At 49.7% G+C, this 21869-nt stretch overlaps 1 protein-coding gene across 1 annotated transcript in view; it reads right to left on the reverse strand.

Moving 5' to 3' along the window:
• LOC102507940 (F-actin-monooxygenase MICAL2) overlaps nt 1-21869 on the reverse strand; it is a 213580-nt gene that overhangs the window by 58539 nt on the left and 133172 nt on the right. Inside the window, 4 exon segments of the mRNA XM_032488994.1 lie at nt 1069-1143; nt 5805-5867; nt 6366-6547; nt 8474-8654. Coding sequence (XP_032344885.1) covers nt 1069-1143; nt 5805-5867; nt 6366-6547; nt 8474-8654 — 501 coding nt within the window.

The following is a 21869-nucleotide window of genomic DNA, read 5'->3' on the forward strand; positions in this document are numbered from 1 at the left end:
GTTGTCTCCTCCCCTTGCCCTTACCGCCTGGGACTGCAAGATGGTTCAAGAGTCATTTTAGGTTGTCCCAGGGGCTGTGGCCTGACCAGATGTGCAGCCCTGGCCCGCTTGCTGAGGTGCCCGTGTCCCAGCCTGGCCCCAGTGAGAGGGCCTGCAGGTCTACCAGTTGCTGGGAGAATGACTCACTGGCCAGGAGTCAGCGGTGACTCAAAAGGAAGGAGTCAGCTAAACTAGCACACTGTCCCAACTCCAGTGTTTCTTTTTTTAGAAACTTTTGTCTAACCCAAGGATTTCCTGGGTCCACCTCTCTTACAGCAAAGTCTGGAGAGGGAGTGTGAGGCAGGAGGAGGTGGAAGGCAGCAATGGACTTGGAATCAAGCGACAACTCCCTGCTCCTCTCTCAGGATGGAAGAGGGAACCCCTGCTCTGTAACTGGGGCAGCCCCAGGAAGGTGCCAGGCCTGGGATGCTGAGCAGCTGTGCATGTGGTCACTGCACTATCTGGTGGGAACTGGCTGCCTTGGCACCCACTGCAGGCCCTGGTCCACTCGCCTGCTCTTCCCTGGGATGTGGGACAACAGCCTGCTTAGAAAAAGGAACAGGGCAGTGTGTATTTGTGCGTTTGTGTGTGTGTGTGTGTACATGCGTGTGTGTGCTTGGGTTCCTTCATTGCTTTGCTCGCTACTGCAAAGGTTAAGCTGATGCCCCCAGCCCAATTCAGTATACTCAGTCAAAATAAAGCCTCTGGGCCTGTTTTCTCATCTGTGTTTCAAGCAGCTTGGAGCTGATGATTGCTAAGGTCCCTTTCAAGTGCAATTGTAGTGCTAAGGCTCCATGACTCCAGAGTGGGCAGCTGAGGGGGAAGGGAAGGTAGTAAATCCCTTGGAAATTCCTTCCTCCAGTCAGCAGCAGAAAGAGTCAAGCTTACATTTCTTTCCTTGCCCCTCACATCCAGGAGGCCAGCTCAGAGAGGACATGTGAGGAGTGAGAACAGCTGCCCCTGAGAATTAATCAGACAACTCTGCCCACCCCTGCCCGCAGCCCCACCCCCAAGGAGCTCATGACTCACTCGACTGGAATTTTCTCCTCCAGCTTTGGCATCTGCTGGGAGTTGGAGACTGGAAGCTGTTGGCTCGCTTCAGAGCTGTGGTGGAAAAAAGAAAATGGCAGGGGAGTCTCTTAACTGGGTAGAATAAGCAGGGAGTTTTCTGTGGCCCATTGAGCAAAAGTTAACAGACTAATGGTCATAATTGACTGAGCCCCTTCCTTTCCTCAGACCGCACCTCCCTGTCTTCATAACACACACTTTCAACTTTTCAGTTCATTCATTCATTAGATTTTTATTGAGGGTCGATGGGTATAGCTCAGTGGTAGAGTGTGTGCTTAGCATGCACGAGGTCCTGGGTTCAATCCCCAGTGCCACCACTAAAAATCAGTTAATAGCTAAATAAACCTAATTACCTCCCCCCACCAAAATTTACTGAGACCCTGCTATGAGACAGGTATTGCCTTCTTTCAGCAAATATCTCAAACAATGAGGCATCATTCTAACTCATCCATCATTCACAAGCATCTGTGCATATATGTCTATACACATATATGTATACATGGATATGCATATATAACATGTTTGCTTTTAGCAGAGCAGTTCTTCAAGGCTGAAGTCTCACATCAATGTCCCACATGTATCGTAGATAAACCAGAGCTGCTCTCATTGAAGCCTGGAAGCTGCAGAAAGCTCCACCCTCTCTCCCCATTACCCCAAGAGCCCTGAAAATCCTTTGGGAACCAGTTTTAACTGAACCCCTGGACCATCCATTGCCACCACCCTGCCTTTTGGCCTAGTTCTACTGGAAACACATCTACAGGATGTTGTGGGCTGCGTTCTGGAAGACCTTCCACCCAGCTGGGCCTTGAGAATCAGCTGACGGGAACGAACATCATGGGCAGAAGAAATGGGTCTTGGCCGTCTGGGGCATGAGAGGGCCAGTGGGATGCAAAGGTACCCCTTCCCACACTGGGCCCTCACAGTTGGCCTCAGGCCTTTGTGATGGTGGTTCCATCATGCTGGAGAGAAGGATGGGGCTGAGGCACACCTGAATGGCTCACATAGGTGGGAACAGGAGGCATGGAAGGAGAGAGGGCCCACAAGGCTGATGTGAGCGTGGGAGAGTGGGGGGGAGGGAAGGTTTGAATGCAGGCCTCTCTGAATCCGAGGCCCAGCCACACCTCCCCTTGGCTGCCCCATAGGAAATCCTAGAGTCCCCACCCTTCCAGCGCTCAGAGCTGGGCGTCAGCTCCTACCAGCCAGGCTATGGAGCGCAGGTATCAACCACTACCCGAAGGCTTCCCTTCTTTAGGACAAGATCTCTAAATTCCTTAGGTCCTTGGCTCCCCTCCCTACCTCACACATTTGGAGAACTTTGAGCCTGCTCCTGCTGGTGGGTTCCTCATCCCACAGGCCTGCTTTCATAATCCCATGGGTTTGAGGGGGAGCCTGGACGGATGGGTCAGGGTGCCGTCTCCCCATCTCCCCATAACAGGACCCACAGTCTACCTATGATGTAGGTCCACTTCCCCCTGTCAAGTGCGGGTCAGGGGCTTTCCAGGCCGGATGGATGTTTTACATGAGGAGCAAGCAGACCCCACGCACAGCACCATCCTGCTGATTCAGGTCAACCTCTTAATCACCCAACAGAGACATTTCTCAAGAAACATAGATGAGCGCTCAAAGCTCTTACTGCTTCTCCTAGGCTCTTAACTTTGTGGAAGGGGACTTAGCAGAAATGGTTAGAATTCGTGAGAGGTTTTCCATCACTGGTATTTATAGGGCACACACGCTCACCGTTTTACCACAATTGGAACAACAGGGTGGGCAGTAATGATTTGATCCAGTAATTTTGAGCAGAGTAAAGCAGGGCTGTTCCCTTCTTTTTAGTTTATATTATATTTATTAATTTGTTTATATTTATTTTAAGGGAGTACTTTTGGAGACCTTAGCACATGACCCGCTGCAAAAGGAGTAAGAGGGTAACTACTGCGCCGTGTGGTGCTGACGATATTTTATTATCACAGACTAACAATACATAGGCCGTTGGACCATCCTGTCATCAAATTATTGCCAGAAAAAAATGCATAAGTACCAGTTTTTCTAAATCAGAATAATTTGGGGGCAGATTTCCTTCCTAACTGTAACTGGTTTATGTCCAAGAACCCAGGGCACTAGATCAACTCATTCAGTTGCTCAGGTGTGCATTTTACAACTCACTCACCCAGCAGGCCCCTCGGAAGCTGCTCTTCTGTGATCCTCAAAGTGCAGGGCGTGGCCCTCCCGCATGGAAGCACCAGGGGTGCCGACCTAAATGCAGGTACTTGCCCCACCCGAGACCCATGGCATCTGAGTCTCTGAATAAGGGAACCCAAGAATCTGCCTCTTAAATAGGATCTTTAAGAACCATTGAACTAGGTGCTTTAGGGGAGCACTACTGAGCACTTTCTATAGCTTCCATAACAAGGGCTCGTGTTCTATTCCACACCATCATCTCGTACACCTTGGGCATCCCAGCATGCTCTATGCTAAAGAACGCTGAGGAGGTGATAGGTTCCTCGATGAGCTGAGGTGGTCCCAGAATCTTTTCACAGATGGTAAAGTGTATATAACATATGAGTGATCATTTAAGCCATTTCTAAGTGTACAGCTCAGTGGCATTAAGTACATTCTCATTATTGTGCAACCATCACGACCATCCTTCTCCAGAACTTCTTCATCCCAACTGAAACTCTGTCCCCATCAAATAATAATCCCCATCTACGCTCTTCCCCCAGCCCCTGGTGGCCGCCTTTCTATACCTTCTGTGCCTATGACTTTGACTATCCTGGGTATCTCATAGAAGTGGAAATATAGAACACTTATCCTTTTGTGTCTGGCTTAGTTCACTTAACATGATAACTTCAAGGTTCATCCATGTTGAAGCCTATGCCACAATTTCATTCCTTTTTGAGGCTGAATAACATTCCATCGGGTGGATATAGCAAAATTTGTTTATCCATTCACCTGCTGATGGACATTTGGGTCCTTTCCCCTTTCGGTAGTTGTGAATGCTGCTGCTGGGAGCATGGCGTACAAACCAGGAGTCTTTTTAAAGCAATATCCTGATCTTTTTCGGCATCCCCTCAGCTCACTGCTGAGCCATTTATCCAGGTGAAAATCATGATTGATGAAGCGCCGTAACATCCACAATATGCTGCCAACCCTATACTACCTGGTAAAGTGAGGGACTCACCATCACCAACACAAAGCATGGTGCTTACACGGTGCCGGAGACTTCAACCCTGCAGTGTGGTCTGCTTGGCCATGATGGAAACCAGGATGGACAAAGACAAAATACACAGAAGATGGCTTGAGAGTCGTGAGCTCTATTCACTTCTCTGCCTACTTTGTGTCTCATTCTGGAATTAAACTGGACTGTCAAACAAAATGCTTTGGCCACACTGCCTTGATCTCCACACCCAACCCCGTCCTCCTGGGAGAAGTGCTCTAGCTGAGTCAGGTTTTGCTGTGGTCCCCTCACCTGCCAGCAAAGGATGCGCCTGAAACAGCCTTGGGGAAACTATGGCTGCATTTTCTGCAGAGCCATTGTTCAAGATATGATGGAATATCTCTCTCAACAGCATCGAGTTGACCTGAGCTGGAAAAGTTCCATAGGGTGAAGAATTAGGAAAAGTGGAACCTACTCTGAGACCTCCTGCACACCAATATATCTTTTCCATGTGAACAATGAGGAATAATTGTCTATTTCCATTTGAATTCTGGCCGCCAAAAAACTCAGAATGAAATTTATGATTCCATTAGAGCAGCTGTTTAGGATCATGGTCTCTGAGGTCTCTATCTCCTAACATTGGTTTTATCATTCCTACAGATAGACACACAATTTTGTGTCATGTCTTTCTTTTTTTGTTTGTTTTTTAAATTTTTTGTTTTATTATTATTATTATTATTATTATTATTATTATTATTATTATTATTATTATTATATTATTATTATTATTTTAGATTCCACATGTAAATGATAACATATGGCATTTTTCTCTTTCCAGCCCACTTCAATAAGAATGTGTGTCATGTCTTTCTTGTAAGTTGCCTAAAATCCACTGGCAATTGAGGAGAGAGGAGAAATGCATGGAAGGGATGAAAGGCAGGTGGGCTTCCTATCTGTAAATGAGGGGACTGGAGCCCAGGGAGACGGACAGGCCTGCATGGGCCCAGTAGTACCCAAACAAGTGCTCAGACTCTGTCCACGGTGTGTGCTAATGTTCTCTAGACGGAACCACAGATGCTACGTAGCAAATGTGTTTTGATGACAATTTATCTGTTTTAAAAACAGCTCATGTGGGAGGTAAATCCAGAGTTTCCAGGATTCTGGCCCCAGCCCTTGTCTTCTTGTGAAACCATCAATTGTGAGAACATCTCCAGATTCAGGCGGAAGTTCTGCTGTTGGCCACCAGAGGGAAGCACAGGACAAGTGGAGCTCTGGCTCTCATGGGGCAGCTAAGGCCATTGGTCCTGACAGGGGTGAATTTATGCAGCCTGTTTCTTCTAACCCGGAGGTCACTAGTTGCTCTTGACTAAATCAAAACACTCTATTCAAGGCCGCTTTTATTAAAAACAAGCTGGGATACCAAAGACAACGACTTCCTGGTGTGTGGAGCTCCCAGCACTGGGCCACACCACTTACTAAGCTGTGAGCCCTTGGGAAAACACTCTGCCCATGTGCACCCCTGTAAAATGGGCTTCATGCTACTTACCTCCCGGGGTCATGTGAGGATGAAACGGGGCCATGTACGTTGAAAGTCCTGGCCAACACAGGCCTTCAGTGAAAGAACAGTTACTATAGTACACAAGCCCCAAGCACCTGTGCTGCCCCCTGGTGGCCCCAGGGAAACTGCTGTCCAGGCCTGCATGTGGTCCAACAGCCACTGAGTCCACCCCCCTTCCCTCCTGGGCTATGGAATGCCAGAGGGGCCCCTCAGGAGGTAGTCACAGAGGAGACTGCTCCAGGCAAGAGGGTCTGGGGGCCCCCTTATCGCTGCCTGTGACACACAACAGCCAGCCAGGCCCCTCTGCCACCTTCCCACTTGAGATTCCAAAGCTTCTCATGCAGAGGGAGGCTGGGCCTGGGTCCAGGTCCCTCATCCCCACTTACACTCCAGCCCCCAAAGTTCTCAACTCCACTGCCTCTGAGCCTGAGGGCCAGACCTACTGTGACCTGGTCCTTCAGGAGGAAAAACTGGCCCTGAGGGTCTCTGAGCACCTCTATCCCACTACCCCCCCCCCCCATCTCTCACCCAGGCAGGCTCTCTGCTCACCATGCACAGCTTCGGGCTCCCTGGGGCCCTGCAGAGAGCTTGTTCTGGTCAGGGCCTCCTTCAGGGAGCTGTGCTGGGTGAGGGGCTTGGGCAGGTGTGGGGGTTCCAGCTGCTGGGGTCTCTCATCACAGGACTCCACACTGGAGAACTCACTGCCACCAGGATCCAACTCTGCATCGGAGCTGGAAGGAGGAAGGAGAGAGCAGGTGAGCAGGGAGGCCTGTAGTCACCCGACCTCACACTGTGCCCTGCCCATCGCTGCTGGGGCAAGGGCCCTGGGTTAGCTGCCTCCACACCTGGCACCCTGCCTGGGCTGTTATAGGCTGAACTGCGTCCCCTCAAATTCACATGAAGTCTGAACCCCTAGCACCTCAGAATGTGACTGCTTTTAGAGACAGTGATTTTTTTTTAGGTTTTTTTTTTTATTCTTATTTTTTACTGAAGTGTGGTCTATTTACAATGTTAGTTTCAGGTGTACAACAAAGTGATTCAGTTATACATATACATACTTTTTTTTCAGATACTTTTCCATTACAGCTCATCACAAGAAACTGAATATAGCCCCCTGTGCTATACAGTAGGTCCTTGTTTATTTTATATAGTCATGTGCATCTGTTAATCCCAAATTCCTAATCTATCCCTCCCCACCCCCAATCCCCCACCCGCCGTAACCAGTTTGTTTTCTATGTCCGTGAGTCTATCTCTGATTTGTACATACAGTCTGTGTCTTTTCTTTTAAGACTCCACATGTAAGCGACTTCTTATGATCTTTGTCTTTCTCTGTAGAGACAAGGTCTTTAAAGAGGTAATTAAGTCAAAATGAGGTCATTGGGGTGGGCCCTCATCCAGTATGACTGGTGTCCTTACAACTTTCCTAAGGAAATTTAGACTCAGGCACACATAGAAGGGAAATGCCACGTGCACGTGAAGATGGCCATCGACAAGCCAAGGAATGGGGTTTGGAACAGACCCTCCCCTCACAGCCCCCAGAAGGAGCCAACCTTGCTGACACCTTGGGCCTGGAACTTCCACAACTATGAGAAAATCCATCTCCGCTGTTTTCGCAGCCCAGACTGTGGTTCTCACGGCAGCCCTGGCACGTGAATGCAGGCGAGCCCAGATCAGAGCAGGTGAAAGCAGCCCCACAAGTGTGCAGTGAAGTACTCACAGAAGGCTGGTCCTCAACTGCGCCCATCCCCGAGCAGGACTCCTAAGTTCTCTAGGGCAATAATGAGCTCGTCATGATGATGCTGGGTCTAAAACTTTAGGCATTTAAATACTGCTTGCCTCCCTTGGGAACAGAAGAGGGCAAGGAAAAGACTCCTAGGATGGGGGGATGTTTAACCTGGGTCTGAAACAACCATCAGGAATTCAAGTGGCAGGGAAGTGGAAGCAGATGTCCTGGGCAGTGGGGACAGGACAAGCACAGTCCTGGGGTGGGAAAGCACAAAACCTGTAGCTTGGTGCCACGTTCACGAATATATATATATATTCTGTGTGTGTGTGTGTGTGTGTGTCTCCAGCATGCTTCTTTCTGTTAGGGCACTGCTCCTGGTCCATCTGTGAGCTTCGGTGGACCGTCTGTCTAGCTGGCAAACTGCCCAAGCCTGCCAGTCACAAGAACACAAGTCCTGTTCACCGACTGGCCCTAAGGGTGGGCTTGCAATGAACCAGTTGGAGGCCTACCTTACCTTGCTATGTGGACATGAATTTATGGATGTAGGCTGAGACCCTCAGCAGCTGAGAGTCCCACACATGGGCCCCTCTGTGGACGGCTGTAAATCTGACATGCAGCGGGGCAGCAAGGGAGAGCAGCTGTTCAAGTCTCTGGCTCCAACCTTGCCGAAGTGAGGACCACCCGTGGACTTGCCAGTCAGGTGAACCAGAGTGTTTGCCTTTGTTGCCTCAACTGGTTTGAGTTGTTCTATACCCTTGACGTATTAATTCTTTGATCCTTATAGCTCCCTTGGGATGGTCCCATTTTACAGATGAGGGCATGGAGGCACAGAGAGGTCACATTGTAAGTGAGTGGAGAGAAGACTGGCCCCCAAATGCCGTCAGCCTTGCCCCACCCTTCTGGCCCCACTCCTACAGCAGCAGCAGCCTACCTGCTGTCGTCACTGGTGACCAGGACACGCACAGCCAGCACGTCCTGCCCAACCATGTCCTCCCTGGGGCTGATCCTCACTGAGGTCCACTCTGAGGGCAGGGGAGAGGCGGCTCCACCTGCCACATCCCCAGGCTCAGGCTCCGGGACACTCTTGGGCTTCTTGGGGGAAGTCGGCTCATCTGTGGAGAGAAAAGGGCCTAGGGAGACGGTGGGAATGAACAGCCTCACAGGGTGCCTGCCTCTCCTCCTCCAGAGGCCTGGGTGAACGCTCCAAGATGGACCTCATCCTCGATGCCATTGTGGGAGCCCCACCACTTAGCCCGCCAGATACCCCTGCATTGAGAGCCCACGTCTTGTGTGCAGGGCACCAACGCACACATCGTCCTGTTCAATGGCAAAGGAGGGTCTGTGATGCTCAGAAGGTCCACCCACCTCTTCACTCTGTTGTCAAAATCACAATGTCCATCAAGTTGCTAAACCCAGTGGTAAATTCTTGGTTCTCAATTTACTTGACAACCAGCAGCCTCTGACCCAGCCGATCACGCTCTTCTTCTAGAAATAGCTCTTCCCTCAGCTTTCAGAACAGCACAGGCTGGCCCCCTCCTCCCCACTGGCCATCTCCTTCTCCCTTTGTTTCTTTCACGGGTTCCCCCTTTCCCATCCTGGTCTCTTAGTGCTGGAAAGTCCCAGGACTCAGTCTTTGAACCTCTTCTCTTCTATACTCATGTCCTTGATGGTTTCATCTGGTCACATGGCTTTAAATAACTCTAGACAACAATGCCTGCAGACATTTCTCTCCCCAGTCTGGCGGTTTCTCTGCATCTAGATGCACACACACCACTGCTTACTTGGCATCTCCATGTGGATGTCCAGTAGACACACCAAACTTATGCCCAGATGGAAGGTACCATCTCCACCTCTCCCCAAGCCTGCCTTCCCCACAGTCCTCCCATCTTGATAAATGGCAACTTGGCCTTTCGTTTGCTCAACTCAACACTGTAGTGGCATCCTTGACTTCTTTCGTTCTTCCACTCTTCACTCAAGCTATCGGCAAATCCTCTTGGCTCTACCTTCAAAGTATGTCAGGAATCCAGGCACCTGTCACCACCTCCTCTGCTGCCACCCTGGCCCCAGCCACCATCATCTCTTGTCCAGATTGTAGAAATGACCTTTACTGGACTCCCTGCTTTCCCTCTCGACACACCCCACCCCTCAGTCTATTCTCAACACAGCTGCCAAGTGACTGCTAAAATGTAAGTCAGATCATGCTTTCACAATCCTCCAGAACCCCTGTGACCTTGCCTCCCTGTGCTGCCGCAGCTCTCTGCTCCAACCATGTGGCCACCTTGCTGTCCCCAGGCCCTCAGCATGTCCTTGTCTCAGCCCCTGGCTCAGAGACGCTATCTCCAGAGAGCAGGGCTCACTCCCTCCCCGCCTTCAAGCCAAATGTCACCTTATCAAGGAGGCAACCCATCATCCTCCTCAAAATGCAATCTGCACCCTCAGTGCTCTCCGTTCCTCTTTATTTTTATTCATAGCATACCCCACCTTCTAACAAATGACACAATTTCCCCATTTATTTTGTTTAGTGTCTCTCTCCCACGACTAGAAGATAAGCAGTGATTTCTGCCTACTTCGTTTCTTGCTAGAATTGTATTGGGTGAAGAGTAGATGTTCACTAAATGCCTGTTGAATAAATCAACGAATAAATAAATGAGCAAGACAGGCAGCCTGAGCCCCAGTTCCCTCTTGGCCGCTGACTAGCTGGGCGACACCCTCCTCTGGTCACAGGAGGACAGATGTCCTTTCTCCTTCCTAAGGTTGACACCTCACCGGAACTTGGCCTCCCCTACCCCACCCCCTGCCCCCACCGCAAGGGTCATTATCTCCTCTTCCCTGTGTCATTAATTTATTTGTCTACTGGATCTTTTCCATCAGTATTCACACACACTGAAGCCTCTCCCAGTTTAAGAAAACTATTTTTAATACCAGTTCCCACCCCACCCGCATCCTTCCCAGCCAGTCTTCTTGGAAGTTTGCTACACTCACGGACTCCACTTGTCCACCTCCCATCACTCACTCCTCAATCTCATAATCCCCGCCACGCCTCCACTACCCAACTGCCCCCAGCAAAGTCTCCAGAGGCCTTCTTGTTGCTAAATCCAATTCATCGGCTCTGGGGTCTCCCGGCAGCCTTTGTCCCCCAACCCCTCCCCGCCCCCGGGGACGCTTTCTCTCCCTGCCTAGCCGGCTGCTCTATCTCAGCCGTCTGGTCTTCCCGGCGGCCCTTAAGTGCTGGGTTCTTCATGCTTCCATCTGGGCCCTCCATTTTTTCACCCCACACATTCTTTCCGGGAGATGTAATTGACCTCCTATTTACCATCTGTGAAGACAACTCAAGAAATTTTGATTTTTATGTGCAATGCCTCACATTTTAAAATATTGAACAGGACAACAAAACACGCCTACAGGCAGATGCAGCCAGGGAGCTGCCGGTCTGCACCCCCGGTGCACGTGCACGCTTGCTTGTCAGTGCCTGTGTGTGGCTACGGATGGAGAGGGGGGCTTTGGGGAAGCAGGTGTTATAACTGGATGCTTGACTATGTAGCAATAATAATAGCAGCAGCTTACTTTTACCGAGTACTTTTATCAAGGATTAAATGTTTAACATGTAATAAGTCTATTAAATTTCACACCTTTTAAGAAAAGTAGTATTAGCCCCATTTTGCTGCTAAGAAAACAGGTGCACAGAGAGGTTAAGACATCAAAGGATGGGGATCAGTCTCTGAGCAGAACAGACCACAGATGGACATCAACGCACGTGGCCTTATTCTGGGAGTTCAGACTGGGATATTCCTCAGTTCTTCACTCTTCCCAGTAACAGAGTTGGGTTTTTTCCCTGTGGCCCTGCAGTCCTTCCCACTGGAGTAGGTGGGGTGCTTCCCTGCCCAGCTGACCCGAGTCTTGGCTGTGAGATTTGCTTTGACTAGTGGAAATTAGTGTGTGTGACGTAAGCAGTGGCTTTCAATGACCTTGCTGCTTGGCTAATCCACTGGCTCTCCTGCTCACTGGCCCTGAGAACTCATCCCAGATGGCCTCTGTCCCTTTGGTCTAGGTTCCTGATTGTGGGCATAAGGAACAGATCGGGAGTCAACCTATGGCCTGGCCAATCCCATGGGAGCCCAGGACACCCTTACATCTGTGGCCTGAACCAGAGCCACCCAGACAATCCACAGACCCCTGAGCAAGAAAAATAATGCTACAAGCTACTAAGATTTGGGAGGCTTGTTACACAGAATTACTGTAGCAGAGATCTGGCTCTATGCCTGGTTTGTATCTGGGTGCAGGCGTGCGCGCCTCAGAGCTGTGTGCACAGACACTTGTATAGTCAACAGAAGCTGTGAGCCCTCCTCCAACAGGCCTGTGCTGGGGATTTGTGGATAGATCATCCGTGGTCTGCCTTCAAGGGTCTCTGTCCCACAGGGGAAAGAAGGTCTGCTCACAAGTATCTGCTTTATTAGGTAGACCACAAGGAGTGAGGCCAAGGTGGGGTGGAAGGGGAGGGAGATCTGACTTCCATGCACTAAAGACTCTGGGTCTTTATTTATGGGAGAGGCGGTGCTCCAGCGGGTGGGACCTCTGGGAGCCAGAGCAGAGTGGGCAATCTGCATGGGAATGGAAAATAAGTCCACGCAGCTGGAGGGCAGGAGGGTACCGGAAGGAAACCAGTGGGAAATGATTGCACTGACATCAAACCAAGAAGGGCCTTGAATGGCAAGGTGAAGGGTGGATTTCACTCCAGGAGCACCCAGGGAAGGACTGGAAGTGGGGGCTGGCATCATCATCCACCTCCTGAAAGGTCACTCTGGTTGCAGAGTGGGAGGTGGATGGGAGGACCTATAAGGAGAAGAGAGAGAGATCACTTAGGAGGCCGCTGTGATAGCCAGAGACCCAGTGACTAAGCATGTGTGGCAGTGGTGAAGTGGGAGAGGGGGTCGAGAGCGCCTGGCAGGGGCGCGGCTGCAGGCAGAGGAGGTGAGCTGTGCCAGACCCAGGGCCCCCGTACCTTAGGGACCAGCCCAAACCTGCAAGGAACACCCCAGGTCTGCTTTCCTCCTTCCCCCTCCTGGACGGTTTTGGCTTTGCCAGCAGTGCTGAGGGATGGAACAGGCTAAGGGCTCGGGCTGGCTCCCTGGGCTTCTGGAGGGGTGGACACATGGCTGACTGAGGATCCTCAGTGGAGGGGTTGGGGGTGGTGGGCACCTGGAAGTGGAGACTTCGTGGGAAAAAAGCAGGTGCTTCCTTTCATCCCCACCAGGCCCAGGCAAGAAGTCCCCCTCCTGTTGCCCCAAGGGTACAGCTGGGTCTCAGGTTCAGTGCTGCCCCCAGAGGAAAATTTCTCCACTGAAGCTTCTACTTCCAGACACTTCTTTTCATTCTCCTGAGGACTCCTGGCCACACGCACAGGTGAGCAGTGGTAGTTCTAGTGGTACTGGTACCAGTAACAGAAGTAATCTAAAGGCACTAACTAAAGAAGCACTAGCTCATCACTCAGTGCCCACACACCTGTCGAGCAGCTTGTGCTCATCTTCTCTGACATCCCCATGACCTGAAAGGATGGTATGATCACCTTCAGTGCACGCATGGGAGACCGTGGAGTCGGAGAGTAGCTGAGCCAGGGCCATCCCGAGAGTGAGCTGGACCAGCCGCGGCTGGACACAGAACACCACGTCTGTGACCAACCCCAGGTAAAGGACTGCGGTGTGCTCACCTGTGCTGTCTCCCCCAGGCCCAGCTGCTCTCCTAGACTTTGCCTGAAGTTATCTGTGCTCAGAGGGAGAATTCAGGACCACAGTTGGGCCGGTGGCTGCCAAGGGAGGAGGTGCGTGGGAGTAGGGGGTGAGGACAATCCAGCCCCTCCCAGGGCAGCTGCCCCAGCCCTCCTGGAGGGAGGGAGGTCTGCTCAGAGCTGAGCATCTCAGTCTCAACCCATTGCTCTGGCCAGATACCTGCTCCCTGGTGAAAGATGAGACTCCAGAGGTGAGCCAGGCAGTGTCTGGGGAAACTCCGTCCTCACACACCACCCCCAGCAGCCAAGTCCTGAGGTCCCTCCCAGCCAGGCCCCTGATGCAGTGTCAAGGTGAGGACCCTTGCCTCGGTTCTGCTGGTGAACTTGCTCCCGTTTTCTCCCCAAATCTGCAGACTCTCCGCCAGAACCTAAGAAGACAACAAAGCAATACGTTCTCCTGTGTCCTGTTATAAAACCCATTTTACAGATTAGGAACTTGAAGCTCAGAGGCATTCTCTCTTTTGTCTGAGGTCACACAGCTCCTACCTGCCAGAGACACTTTTGGCTCTAGATTTAGAAAAGCTCCCTCTGCTCTCTTGCCCACTGTTCTCTCTGAAGAAAAAAGTTTTAAAAAGGCAACGGAACTAAGTTTATCAGGATCCAGTCAGGAAAATAGAACCCAAGCTGGGGAGTTCAACAGAGGAAAGTTCATATAGTAAACTAATAATGATGGTATTGGATGGGCTGAAAAGCCGAACAGGGATTGTGAGACAACCCAGAGAAGAGCAGGAAGCCACTGCTAGGGGGACACAGGAAGAAGCTGGTGCTGAGTCCAGAGTCCAGGGCCATGCGGTAGGGGTGGGGACCACACAGAAGACGCAGCACTGCCTGGGCTGCAGAGAGACAGGAGGAATACCCTAGCTTCTCCCTTGATCCCACCCTCTACTCTCCCACTAGTGTGTCCCAGTGATCAATCGTAACAGGAAACCAGTCACAAAGGAGCTTGGGAAGTGGAGTTTGCAGGGGTTACACCTCTCTAATACAGAGCAGAGCAGGGGAAAGGCAAGGAGCATATCTGAGAGCAAACAGGCAAATATCCAGGGTACTCAGCATAGTGCGGTGTACCCAGCCACAGATGGGCCCACATCCTGGCATGAGCCCTCCACTCCATCAGGACTGGAGGGCTGGGGCCATGAGGTGTCCTTCCGACGGCGTAGTGGGCCCCAAAGCAGCAAGGAAGCTGGCTTCTCTCCTTTTGTTTAGCTAACGGTGCCAGGTTGGGGGCCTTAGTCCCTGGACCTTGACTTTTCTTTCATCCTCCTTCCCCTGCACAGACAGGTACTGTGTCCAGGCAGCCCTGGGCCTCTGGCTTTGGACACACGTGCTCCCACATGCTGCCAGGAGAGGCTGTGTGCAGAATCTACCCCTAGGAGGCAAAATGGTAGCAAAATCAAAATTCCTTTCTCCCAAACAATCAAAAGGCTCTGCAGAGGTAGCAACACACAGTGTCTTACTTCTCTTACAGGTTCTCCCTCCTGATCTGTGAATCGACGCCGGCAAGCTCTTCCCAAGGCAGCTGCAGGTTCCCTAGTCTGAGGTCCAGACCAGAAGGCAGAACCTTTATTTATTCTACAAATATTTATTAAGGGTCCCCAGGGTGCCAAGCACTGCTCTATACATTGGAGTTATATGAGTGTTCAGAAGAAACAAAGACCCCTGCCCTTGAGGAGTTTACGTCCTAACAAGAAGGAAAACATAACAATACACATAGGTAATAAGCGACTTCCGTAAGATAGTTAGGAGATGATAAATGCTATGGAAAGACTGTCTGGTAGGGTTGGGGGGATCAGGAGAGCTGGGGGTACAGGCTGCAGTATTGAAGGCAGACCTCACCAGGAGGGAGACGTGGAAACAAGGACTTGAATAAAAGCAGGGCCAACCACACGGATACTGGGGAAGGGTGTTCCTGGCAGAAGGGACCGCCAGCGTGAAGGCTCTAAGGCAGAGGCCACAGCGTGTGAGAGGGAAAGTAGGGGAGCAGGTCAGAGCCACACAGGACCAGAGAGCCACCTGAGTCCTCTGTATGCCTTTGGCTTTTACTTGGAGTGAGCTGGGGGAGTTTTGAGCAGAGGAGAGATCAGACTTCAGTTCTAACAGGACTACTCCAGCTGTCGTGTTGGAAATAGGTTGAGCGCAGTAAAATATAAACAGGCGACCTCAATAACGCAGGAAGAGACGGCGGGAGCTGGGGCCAGGGCGGCGGCATGGGGGTGGTAGACGTGCACAGATTCTGGCTGTACCTAGAACTCACGGATGGATTAGATGTAGGGCCAAGAAGAGCAGAGCTGAGAATGGCTCCAAGCCCTTGAGCGGAGCAGCAAGAAGGGCGGAACTGCCGTTTCCAGAGACTGCGAGGGCTGAGGGTGGAGTCTGTCTTGGGAGGATCGGGAGTCGGTGGTGGATTTTAAGCTGGAGACGCTCAGCAGACAGCTAAGTGGGGATGGCGAGCAGGCCGTGGACACAGAGCTAGAGACGGCCCCTCTGCTGAGGCTCAGACACTCACGACACCAAAACTAAAGTCCCACTAGCAGGTGGCTCGAGCTGAAGCCGGGGTGTCCAAAGGGAGGCAAGCGGTTACCTTCAAGAGAGCTGGGGGACTGGATAACTAGAGAAAAATAGATGTTGCCACCTTGTGTGAATTGAGGCCTGTTGACTTGCCAACCAGAAGATGTCCCATCAGGCACTAAGCCACCGCTGACCCAGAATGCCTCCCTTGGGGCATTTCCTGCTGTGCAAAACCAGGAAAGTGCCACTTGGAACTCAGCAAGAGCGCTTGCTGGTCTGAGTGCCATACTGGGCGTGCTCGCTGACTCTGCCTTCACAAAGCCTTCTGTCAGAGGCATTGTTAGCCGTCACTCACAGAAGGGGTTGACCATTGCCTCCACGTCCATACAAAGCGCTGGGATTGAAACTGGGTCTTCAGCCAAGTCCAGGGCCTTGCCCTGTGCCAAGGCTCTCCGGAGAGCAGCACCTGAGTCCTGGCCTGGGCCAGGTGACTGTTCCTTGACAGATGAAGTTGAGGCTCCAAGTCATCTCGAGCATCAGTGAGCTTTAATATCAGCACTGATCTCAAGGTTACCATGAGGAAGTGATGAGATAACGAGGTACCACACAGGTGCTTGGCCCCAAGGAAACTCTGGCCCTGGGGCAGGAATAGCGGCAGTCACTTCTTTTTTTTTTTTTTTTAAACTTATTTAAGGAATTAAAGAAAAAGCTCTGAAAGTGAATGAGTCACAGAAATAAAGCAGAACAGCCCACCCGTATCCTCTCCGTTTGACCCACTTACTCCACTCAATATTCAGGTTGCAGGGATTTTATTTCTTTGGCTGGATTATTATTTCTGTAGGATCAGTTCCTGGGGCGGTATTACTGGGCCAAGAGGTCAGAGCCCATTTATGGATCTTAATAATTGTTGCCATATTGCTTTGCAGAAAAGATGGCCCCTTTTAACTTTTCACTCGATACTAGGGATTCGGTTCATGTTTTTTCTCACAATCTACTTCAATATTTACTTATTCAGTGGGTACAGCACAATTAATTTACATTCCCCTGAAAGCCAAGTTAGAACATTTAAGGAAATGCTTGCTTTTTTAGTGTTTTCTTTTAAAATTTGCTTGAGTGTGAACTGTCTATACATTGCCTTTTTCATTTTCTATTATCATTGGGTCTTTAGTCAAATAAATATTATCTGATCACCTACATGTTCAAGGTGCCTGGTAACACCTACTTTGCAAGAACTTCCTTTCTTTCTTATATTTTCCCTGTTCTCTGAGTCAGAATTGAGCCCTCAATGGGATCCCCACTAACTCCTGTTTCTCTGCCCTCCTGTATCTTTTTGCCCATCCAAGTTACATAGGAACATTGCTTGGCTTGTTTGAGAATCACATTTCCTTTCTACATTCACTTCTGGCTTACAGAAGGCAGCATATAATCCTGCAGGAACTTTCTAATGCCATAGCAAGGAACATCTTTGCTATCACATCAAATTCAGATTTTTTTCCTCAGTCTGATTGCCTATCGAATATTTTCACTTTTGTACATTAAGTTTTAAAAATATATAGAAGTCAGATCTGTGTCATGTTTTTCCTATGTAATTTTTCCATCAGAGGTTTTAATTTTAGAAAGTTATCAGTCTGTCATCTAATCAATACTTAATTCTATTTAATATTTAATTCTATTATTTACATTTTTAAAGTCTGTCATCCAGTGTTTCTGGATTAAATAATATTCTATCAAACACTTACATACACTATAATATGCAAAACAAACTCCCCCAATCAAAAAACTCACTTCCAAGAGGTATGGGAAAGCCCACTTGAACGAAGTTACTTAAGCTTCTTTACTGCAGGACTCTTCAGACTCAAACATGCTAATGAATCTTACAGATCTCCAAGGCCTGGCGTAAAACATTTCTCAAACTTTGTGACTGTTGAACCCTTTCTTCACAAAGCACCTCTGGGAGCTAGAATTCCACTGCCACACTTTAGAAAATGTTGCTTTAACCCAACTTCAAATCAAAAAATCAAAACCAAAAAATACCATATGATATCACTCATAAGTGGAATCTAAAAAAAAAAAAGACAAACTTATATATAAAAACTTATATATGAACTTATATATAAAACAGAAACAGATTCACAGACATAGAATACAGACTTCTGGTTGCTAGCAGGGAGTGGGGTGGGAAGGGATAAACGGGGAGTTCAAGATTTGCAGATACTGATGGGTATACACAAAATAGATAAACAAGTTTATACTGTATAGCACAGGGAAATATATTCAGTTATCTTGTAGTAGCTTATGGTGAAAAAGAATATGAAAATGAATATATGTATATTTATGTAAGGCTGAAGCACTGCTCTATACACCAGAAATTGACACAACATTGTAAACAGATTATACCTCAAAAAAAAAAAAATCAAAACCAAATTATAAGCCCCATGAGAGTGAGGACTTTAGTCTGTTTCATTCCCTGCTATATTCCCAACATACAGTAGATGCTGAGTAAATATTAGTTGAGTAAACAAATGTGTACATGTACAAACAAACAAATATGTGCATGCACCACTAAACAAAACAAATCAAGTCTAGTACAACGACACTGAGATACCTACAATCCAAGATGCAGGGAGGGGCGGGGACTTTGTGTGGTTCACTGTTGCATCCCTAGGACCTAGGACATGCCTAGGGCACGGCATGCATTCAACAAACACTTGAATCAATGAATGAATAAAGGAATGAGTCACTTGCCCAACCCAGCTCTTGACTTCAGTCCCTAACACCCTTTCTCTCAGGGAAAGGAAAGAATATCTCACCTGGGTAAGAGTACAGGCCATTGGCCACCACCCTGGGCAGCTCAGAAGGCAGCTCCAGGCAGCAGCCGGGCTCAGAGGCCCAGGGCCTCAGAAGTGTGCCTCTGGAGGTGCAAGTTCACAGCTGAGTTTTCATGTCAGCTTCAGAAGCCCAGCCACATCCAGCCTGGCAATGAGAAGCGTCCCACCCAAGGGAGGTTGAGGACCAGGTTTCTTTGACACTGTCAAGATTAGCTGAGTGAGACTCCAAATCCTTCCCCTTAAAGACAAGTGGAATTGGGCCAGAGCCTGCCATGGTGCTGTCCTCGGAGTGGCCCCGTGGGCAGAGCCTTGCAGCCTAAAGACACAATGACCTGAGTTTGGGGGGACAAGGCTGGTCTCTTAGCATCACAAATGGCTCTCCATCTGGATGAGCACACCTGCCATGTTCACTGCCATCCTGAAACCAATGACCCGTCCTTCCTCCTTACCTTTCACCCATCATTCAGCTGGACCAGCATAAAACATTCAAGAGCGACCTCTGTCACACAGGAATCTAAGTCAGCATGAGGCTCCTAAGTAAAGCTTTCCTGCAGGTCCATGGCTTAGATGTGTGCAGGAAGTGGGTGCACGCAGCTGTTAAGAGTCTGTTCCTGACAGCTGAGGTGACCCTGGCCCTCACCCAGCTATGCCCAGCACCTAGAGCAGAAAAGTACCATGAGTTTTCAAGGAAGAGCTCCCAAAGCCTGGCCCCGGAGCATTGGTGATATTTTCCAAATATTACCCCTGGGTAATATTTCCTCTTAGAGTACCCAGCGCAGCCCCAGAGAGTCCCATGTCACCACAAGTGCGCGTCCCACCAGTTTAGTGAAGGCTGGCCCCTGAAATCAATCCCTGTGTTTGGGGCTTAAGCAGCTTCCGTGGCAAAGAAGAGAGGAAACAATAAGCTTTATAAAGAACCATATTTATTTTCATTTACAGCATCAAATACCATAAATAAAGCTAAACATTGTTTGCTGTGTGCAAAATACAGGGTTCCATGTGGCACTGTACTGGCTACCAGAGGTCACAAACATGCGTGGTGATGAGATGGGGGGGGGCTAGCTAAGGAGGAGGCCAGGGGAGGAGGGCATTCTTTGGTTGACATTCTATAAAGGGGGGAGGCTCTGCAAGAGAAGAGAAGACAAGAGCGATGATGCCGTCCTGGCTAGGCTCTGCACTGACACAGGGAGCAATGCGGCATGCAGGGCTGTGCAGACAGGCCACGGGCCAGCATGGCTCCGGGCCGCATGCAAGACACACACCATCTGCAGCCCGAGACTGCGAGGCCTGGCCTGCAGCAGCCCCACCGGACTTTCTTGGTGTGATGTGTCTCTTTAAAAGTGCTTTGAAGATCCAGCTGCTCCAGGTAAAGAGTCAGCAGGCAAATGTGTTCTGAGCAGAGCTGTGGGGGCATTGAAATGGGCCGCTCCAGGCCTGGGCCTGACCTGAGTCAGCTCTCAAAGGCATCCCTGGCCTGTGACGATGACTGTTCTAGTTGAAGCTTCTGAATCATCTGGGGCTTTAGGAGCCAAGAGAGATCAGAAGAGCCACAGCAAAACCCTTGGAGGGAAAGTGTAGGCTGCAGGAGAGAAAAGGTTGGCTAGGAAAACTGTGATTATGTGTTCAAACACAGAGCATGGGTCAAGCTCATGAGGATGCCCAGGAGTATTTTAAAAAAAATTGTTCCCAAAGAGTCACCAATATGGTTTTGATCGATAACACCAATGATCTTTATGTTAGAACCCATTGAAGAAGATGCTCGTATGCATGTACTTTTCCAGAGGCTGCAAGATGAAAGAGTTCTTTTCAAAGGTGAAGCGCCCTCTCTATGATACTGTCTCACAGGCAGAGTTAACCCTCCCAGGAAGGTAAGTAGCTTTGTAAATGCAACGGAAAAACATGCACGCAGGCGGCGGGGCACACAGGGGAGGCGGGGCATGCACTGGTGTGGACCGGGCAACCGGCTCAGAGGTACCAAATCAGAATCAGCTTTCGAGCTGAACACCCCCCACCCCCAATGCCGTTCACCAACCGTGCCACCGAATATGTCCATCAGTATGCAAGACACTCACAGTTAGCACAACCAAGGCTGCGGCGGGAGGATGGAGTGCAGAAAGCGGGTTAGCAGTTAGCACCACTCTCTGGAAATTGGCAAGAAAATCAGTCACCTCAGAGCAGAAGTGTGTCAGCCAAGAAGTGGGTGTAGCACTGGAAGGCTGAAACGAACTGACGGCCACAGTGTAAGGTTGGAAAGAGAGAGACAGAAAAGAGAATTTAGTCGGGGGAACAAGGAAAACGATGGACAGCACGAGAAGGTACAGGAGTTGAAAACAAGGCAACCGTTAAAAAAAGAGAAACTTCCCCGGACAAGATACCGCTTGGTTAGGACAGACGAACCTTCCTGGCAGTGCCCATCCCCTTGTCTGCAAGGGTGGACAGGTGCAGTTGACCAAGGCCAATTCTCCCTTGCCCCCCATATCCTCGCTGCCCCAATTTTACTCTAGGGTCTCATATTCATTCTTGAATATGTTGTGGAGGCTTAGAGGCAGCCATCCCCAGGATCCACCTGGGTGTCCTGGTGCTGCCCCACCAGGAAGGTTCAAAGTCTCAGAACATATAAACATCTCAGGCTTCTGACAGGCACACCCTGTCTCACCAGAGTAATTCAAACCAGTCTCCTTATGGCCAGAAGCGACATTCTCTGAGATTCCTACTCTGGCTTCATGGAGCATCCCACAAAGCATCTCATCCCGCCCTGAGCTGACAGTAATAACAATGACACAGTTGTGCTTGTGTTCACATTGTGACTTTCAAGAATCAAACATAAAATGAATCAAGGGCTCCTCCACCATGTAGAACATTAAAATACCAGCAAAATTTTGGAAAAACACAATGCAGGTCACAGGACTGAGAACAGTTCCAACAAGGACAGAGGCACCAGTTCCCATGGACATGGCCACAGCCAAGCCCCTGATTTACCCAAGGACTTAGGGAAGTGTTTATAGAAATGCCTTCCCCCTTCTTCCCACCCTAGAGAAACGTGGCATCACAAAGCCCTCTGGAGCTCTGGCTCCTAACCCACCAGGCTCCATCCTTATTTACTCCAGAGGATCTCTCTAGAGGAACAAGACATAGTGCCGTCTCTAGCCCAGCAACTCTAGCTACACTGAACACAACTGAAGGCCTTTCTCTGTCAGCCATCTCCCTTGTTC

The sequence above is a fragment of the Camelus ferus genome, chromosome 10 (assembly GCF_009834535.1).
Source record: "Camelus ferus isolate YT-003-E chromosome 10, BCGSAC_Cfer_1.0, whole genome shotgun sequence".
Taxonomy (NCBI): domain Eukaryota; kingdom Metazoa; phylum Chordata; class Mammalia; order Artiodactyla; family Camelidae; genus Camelus; species Camelus ferus.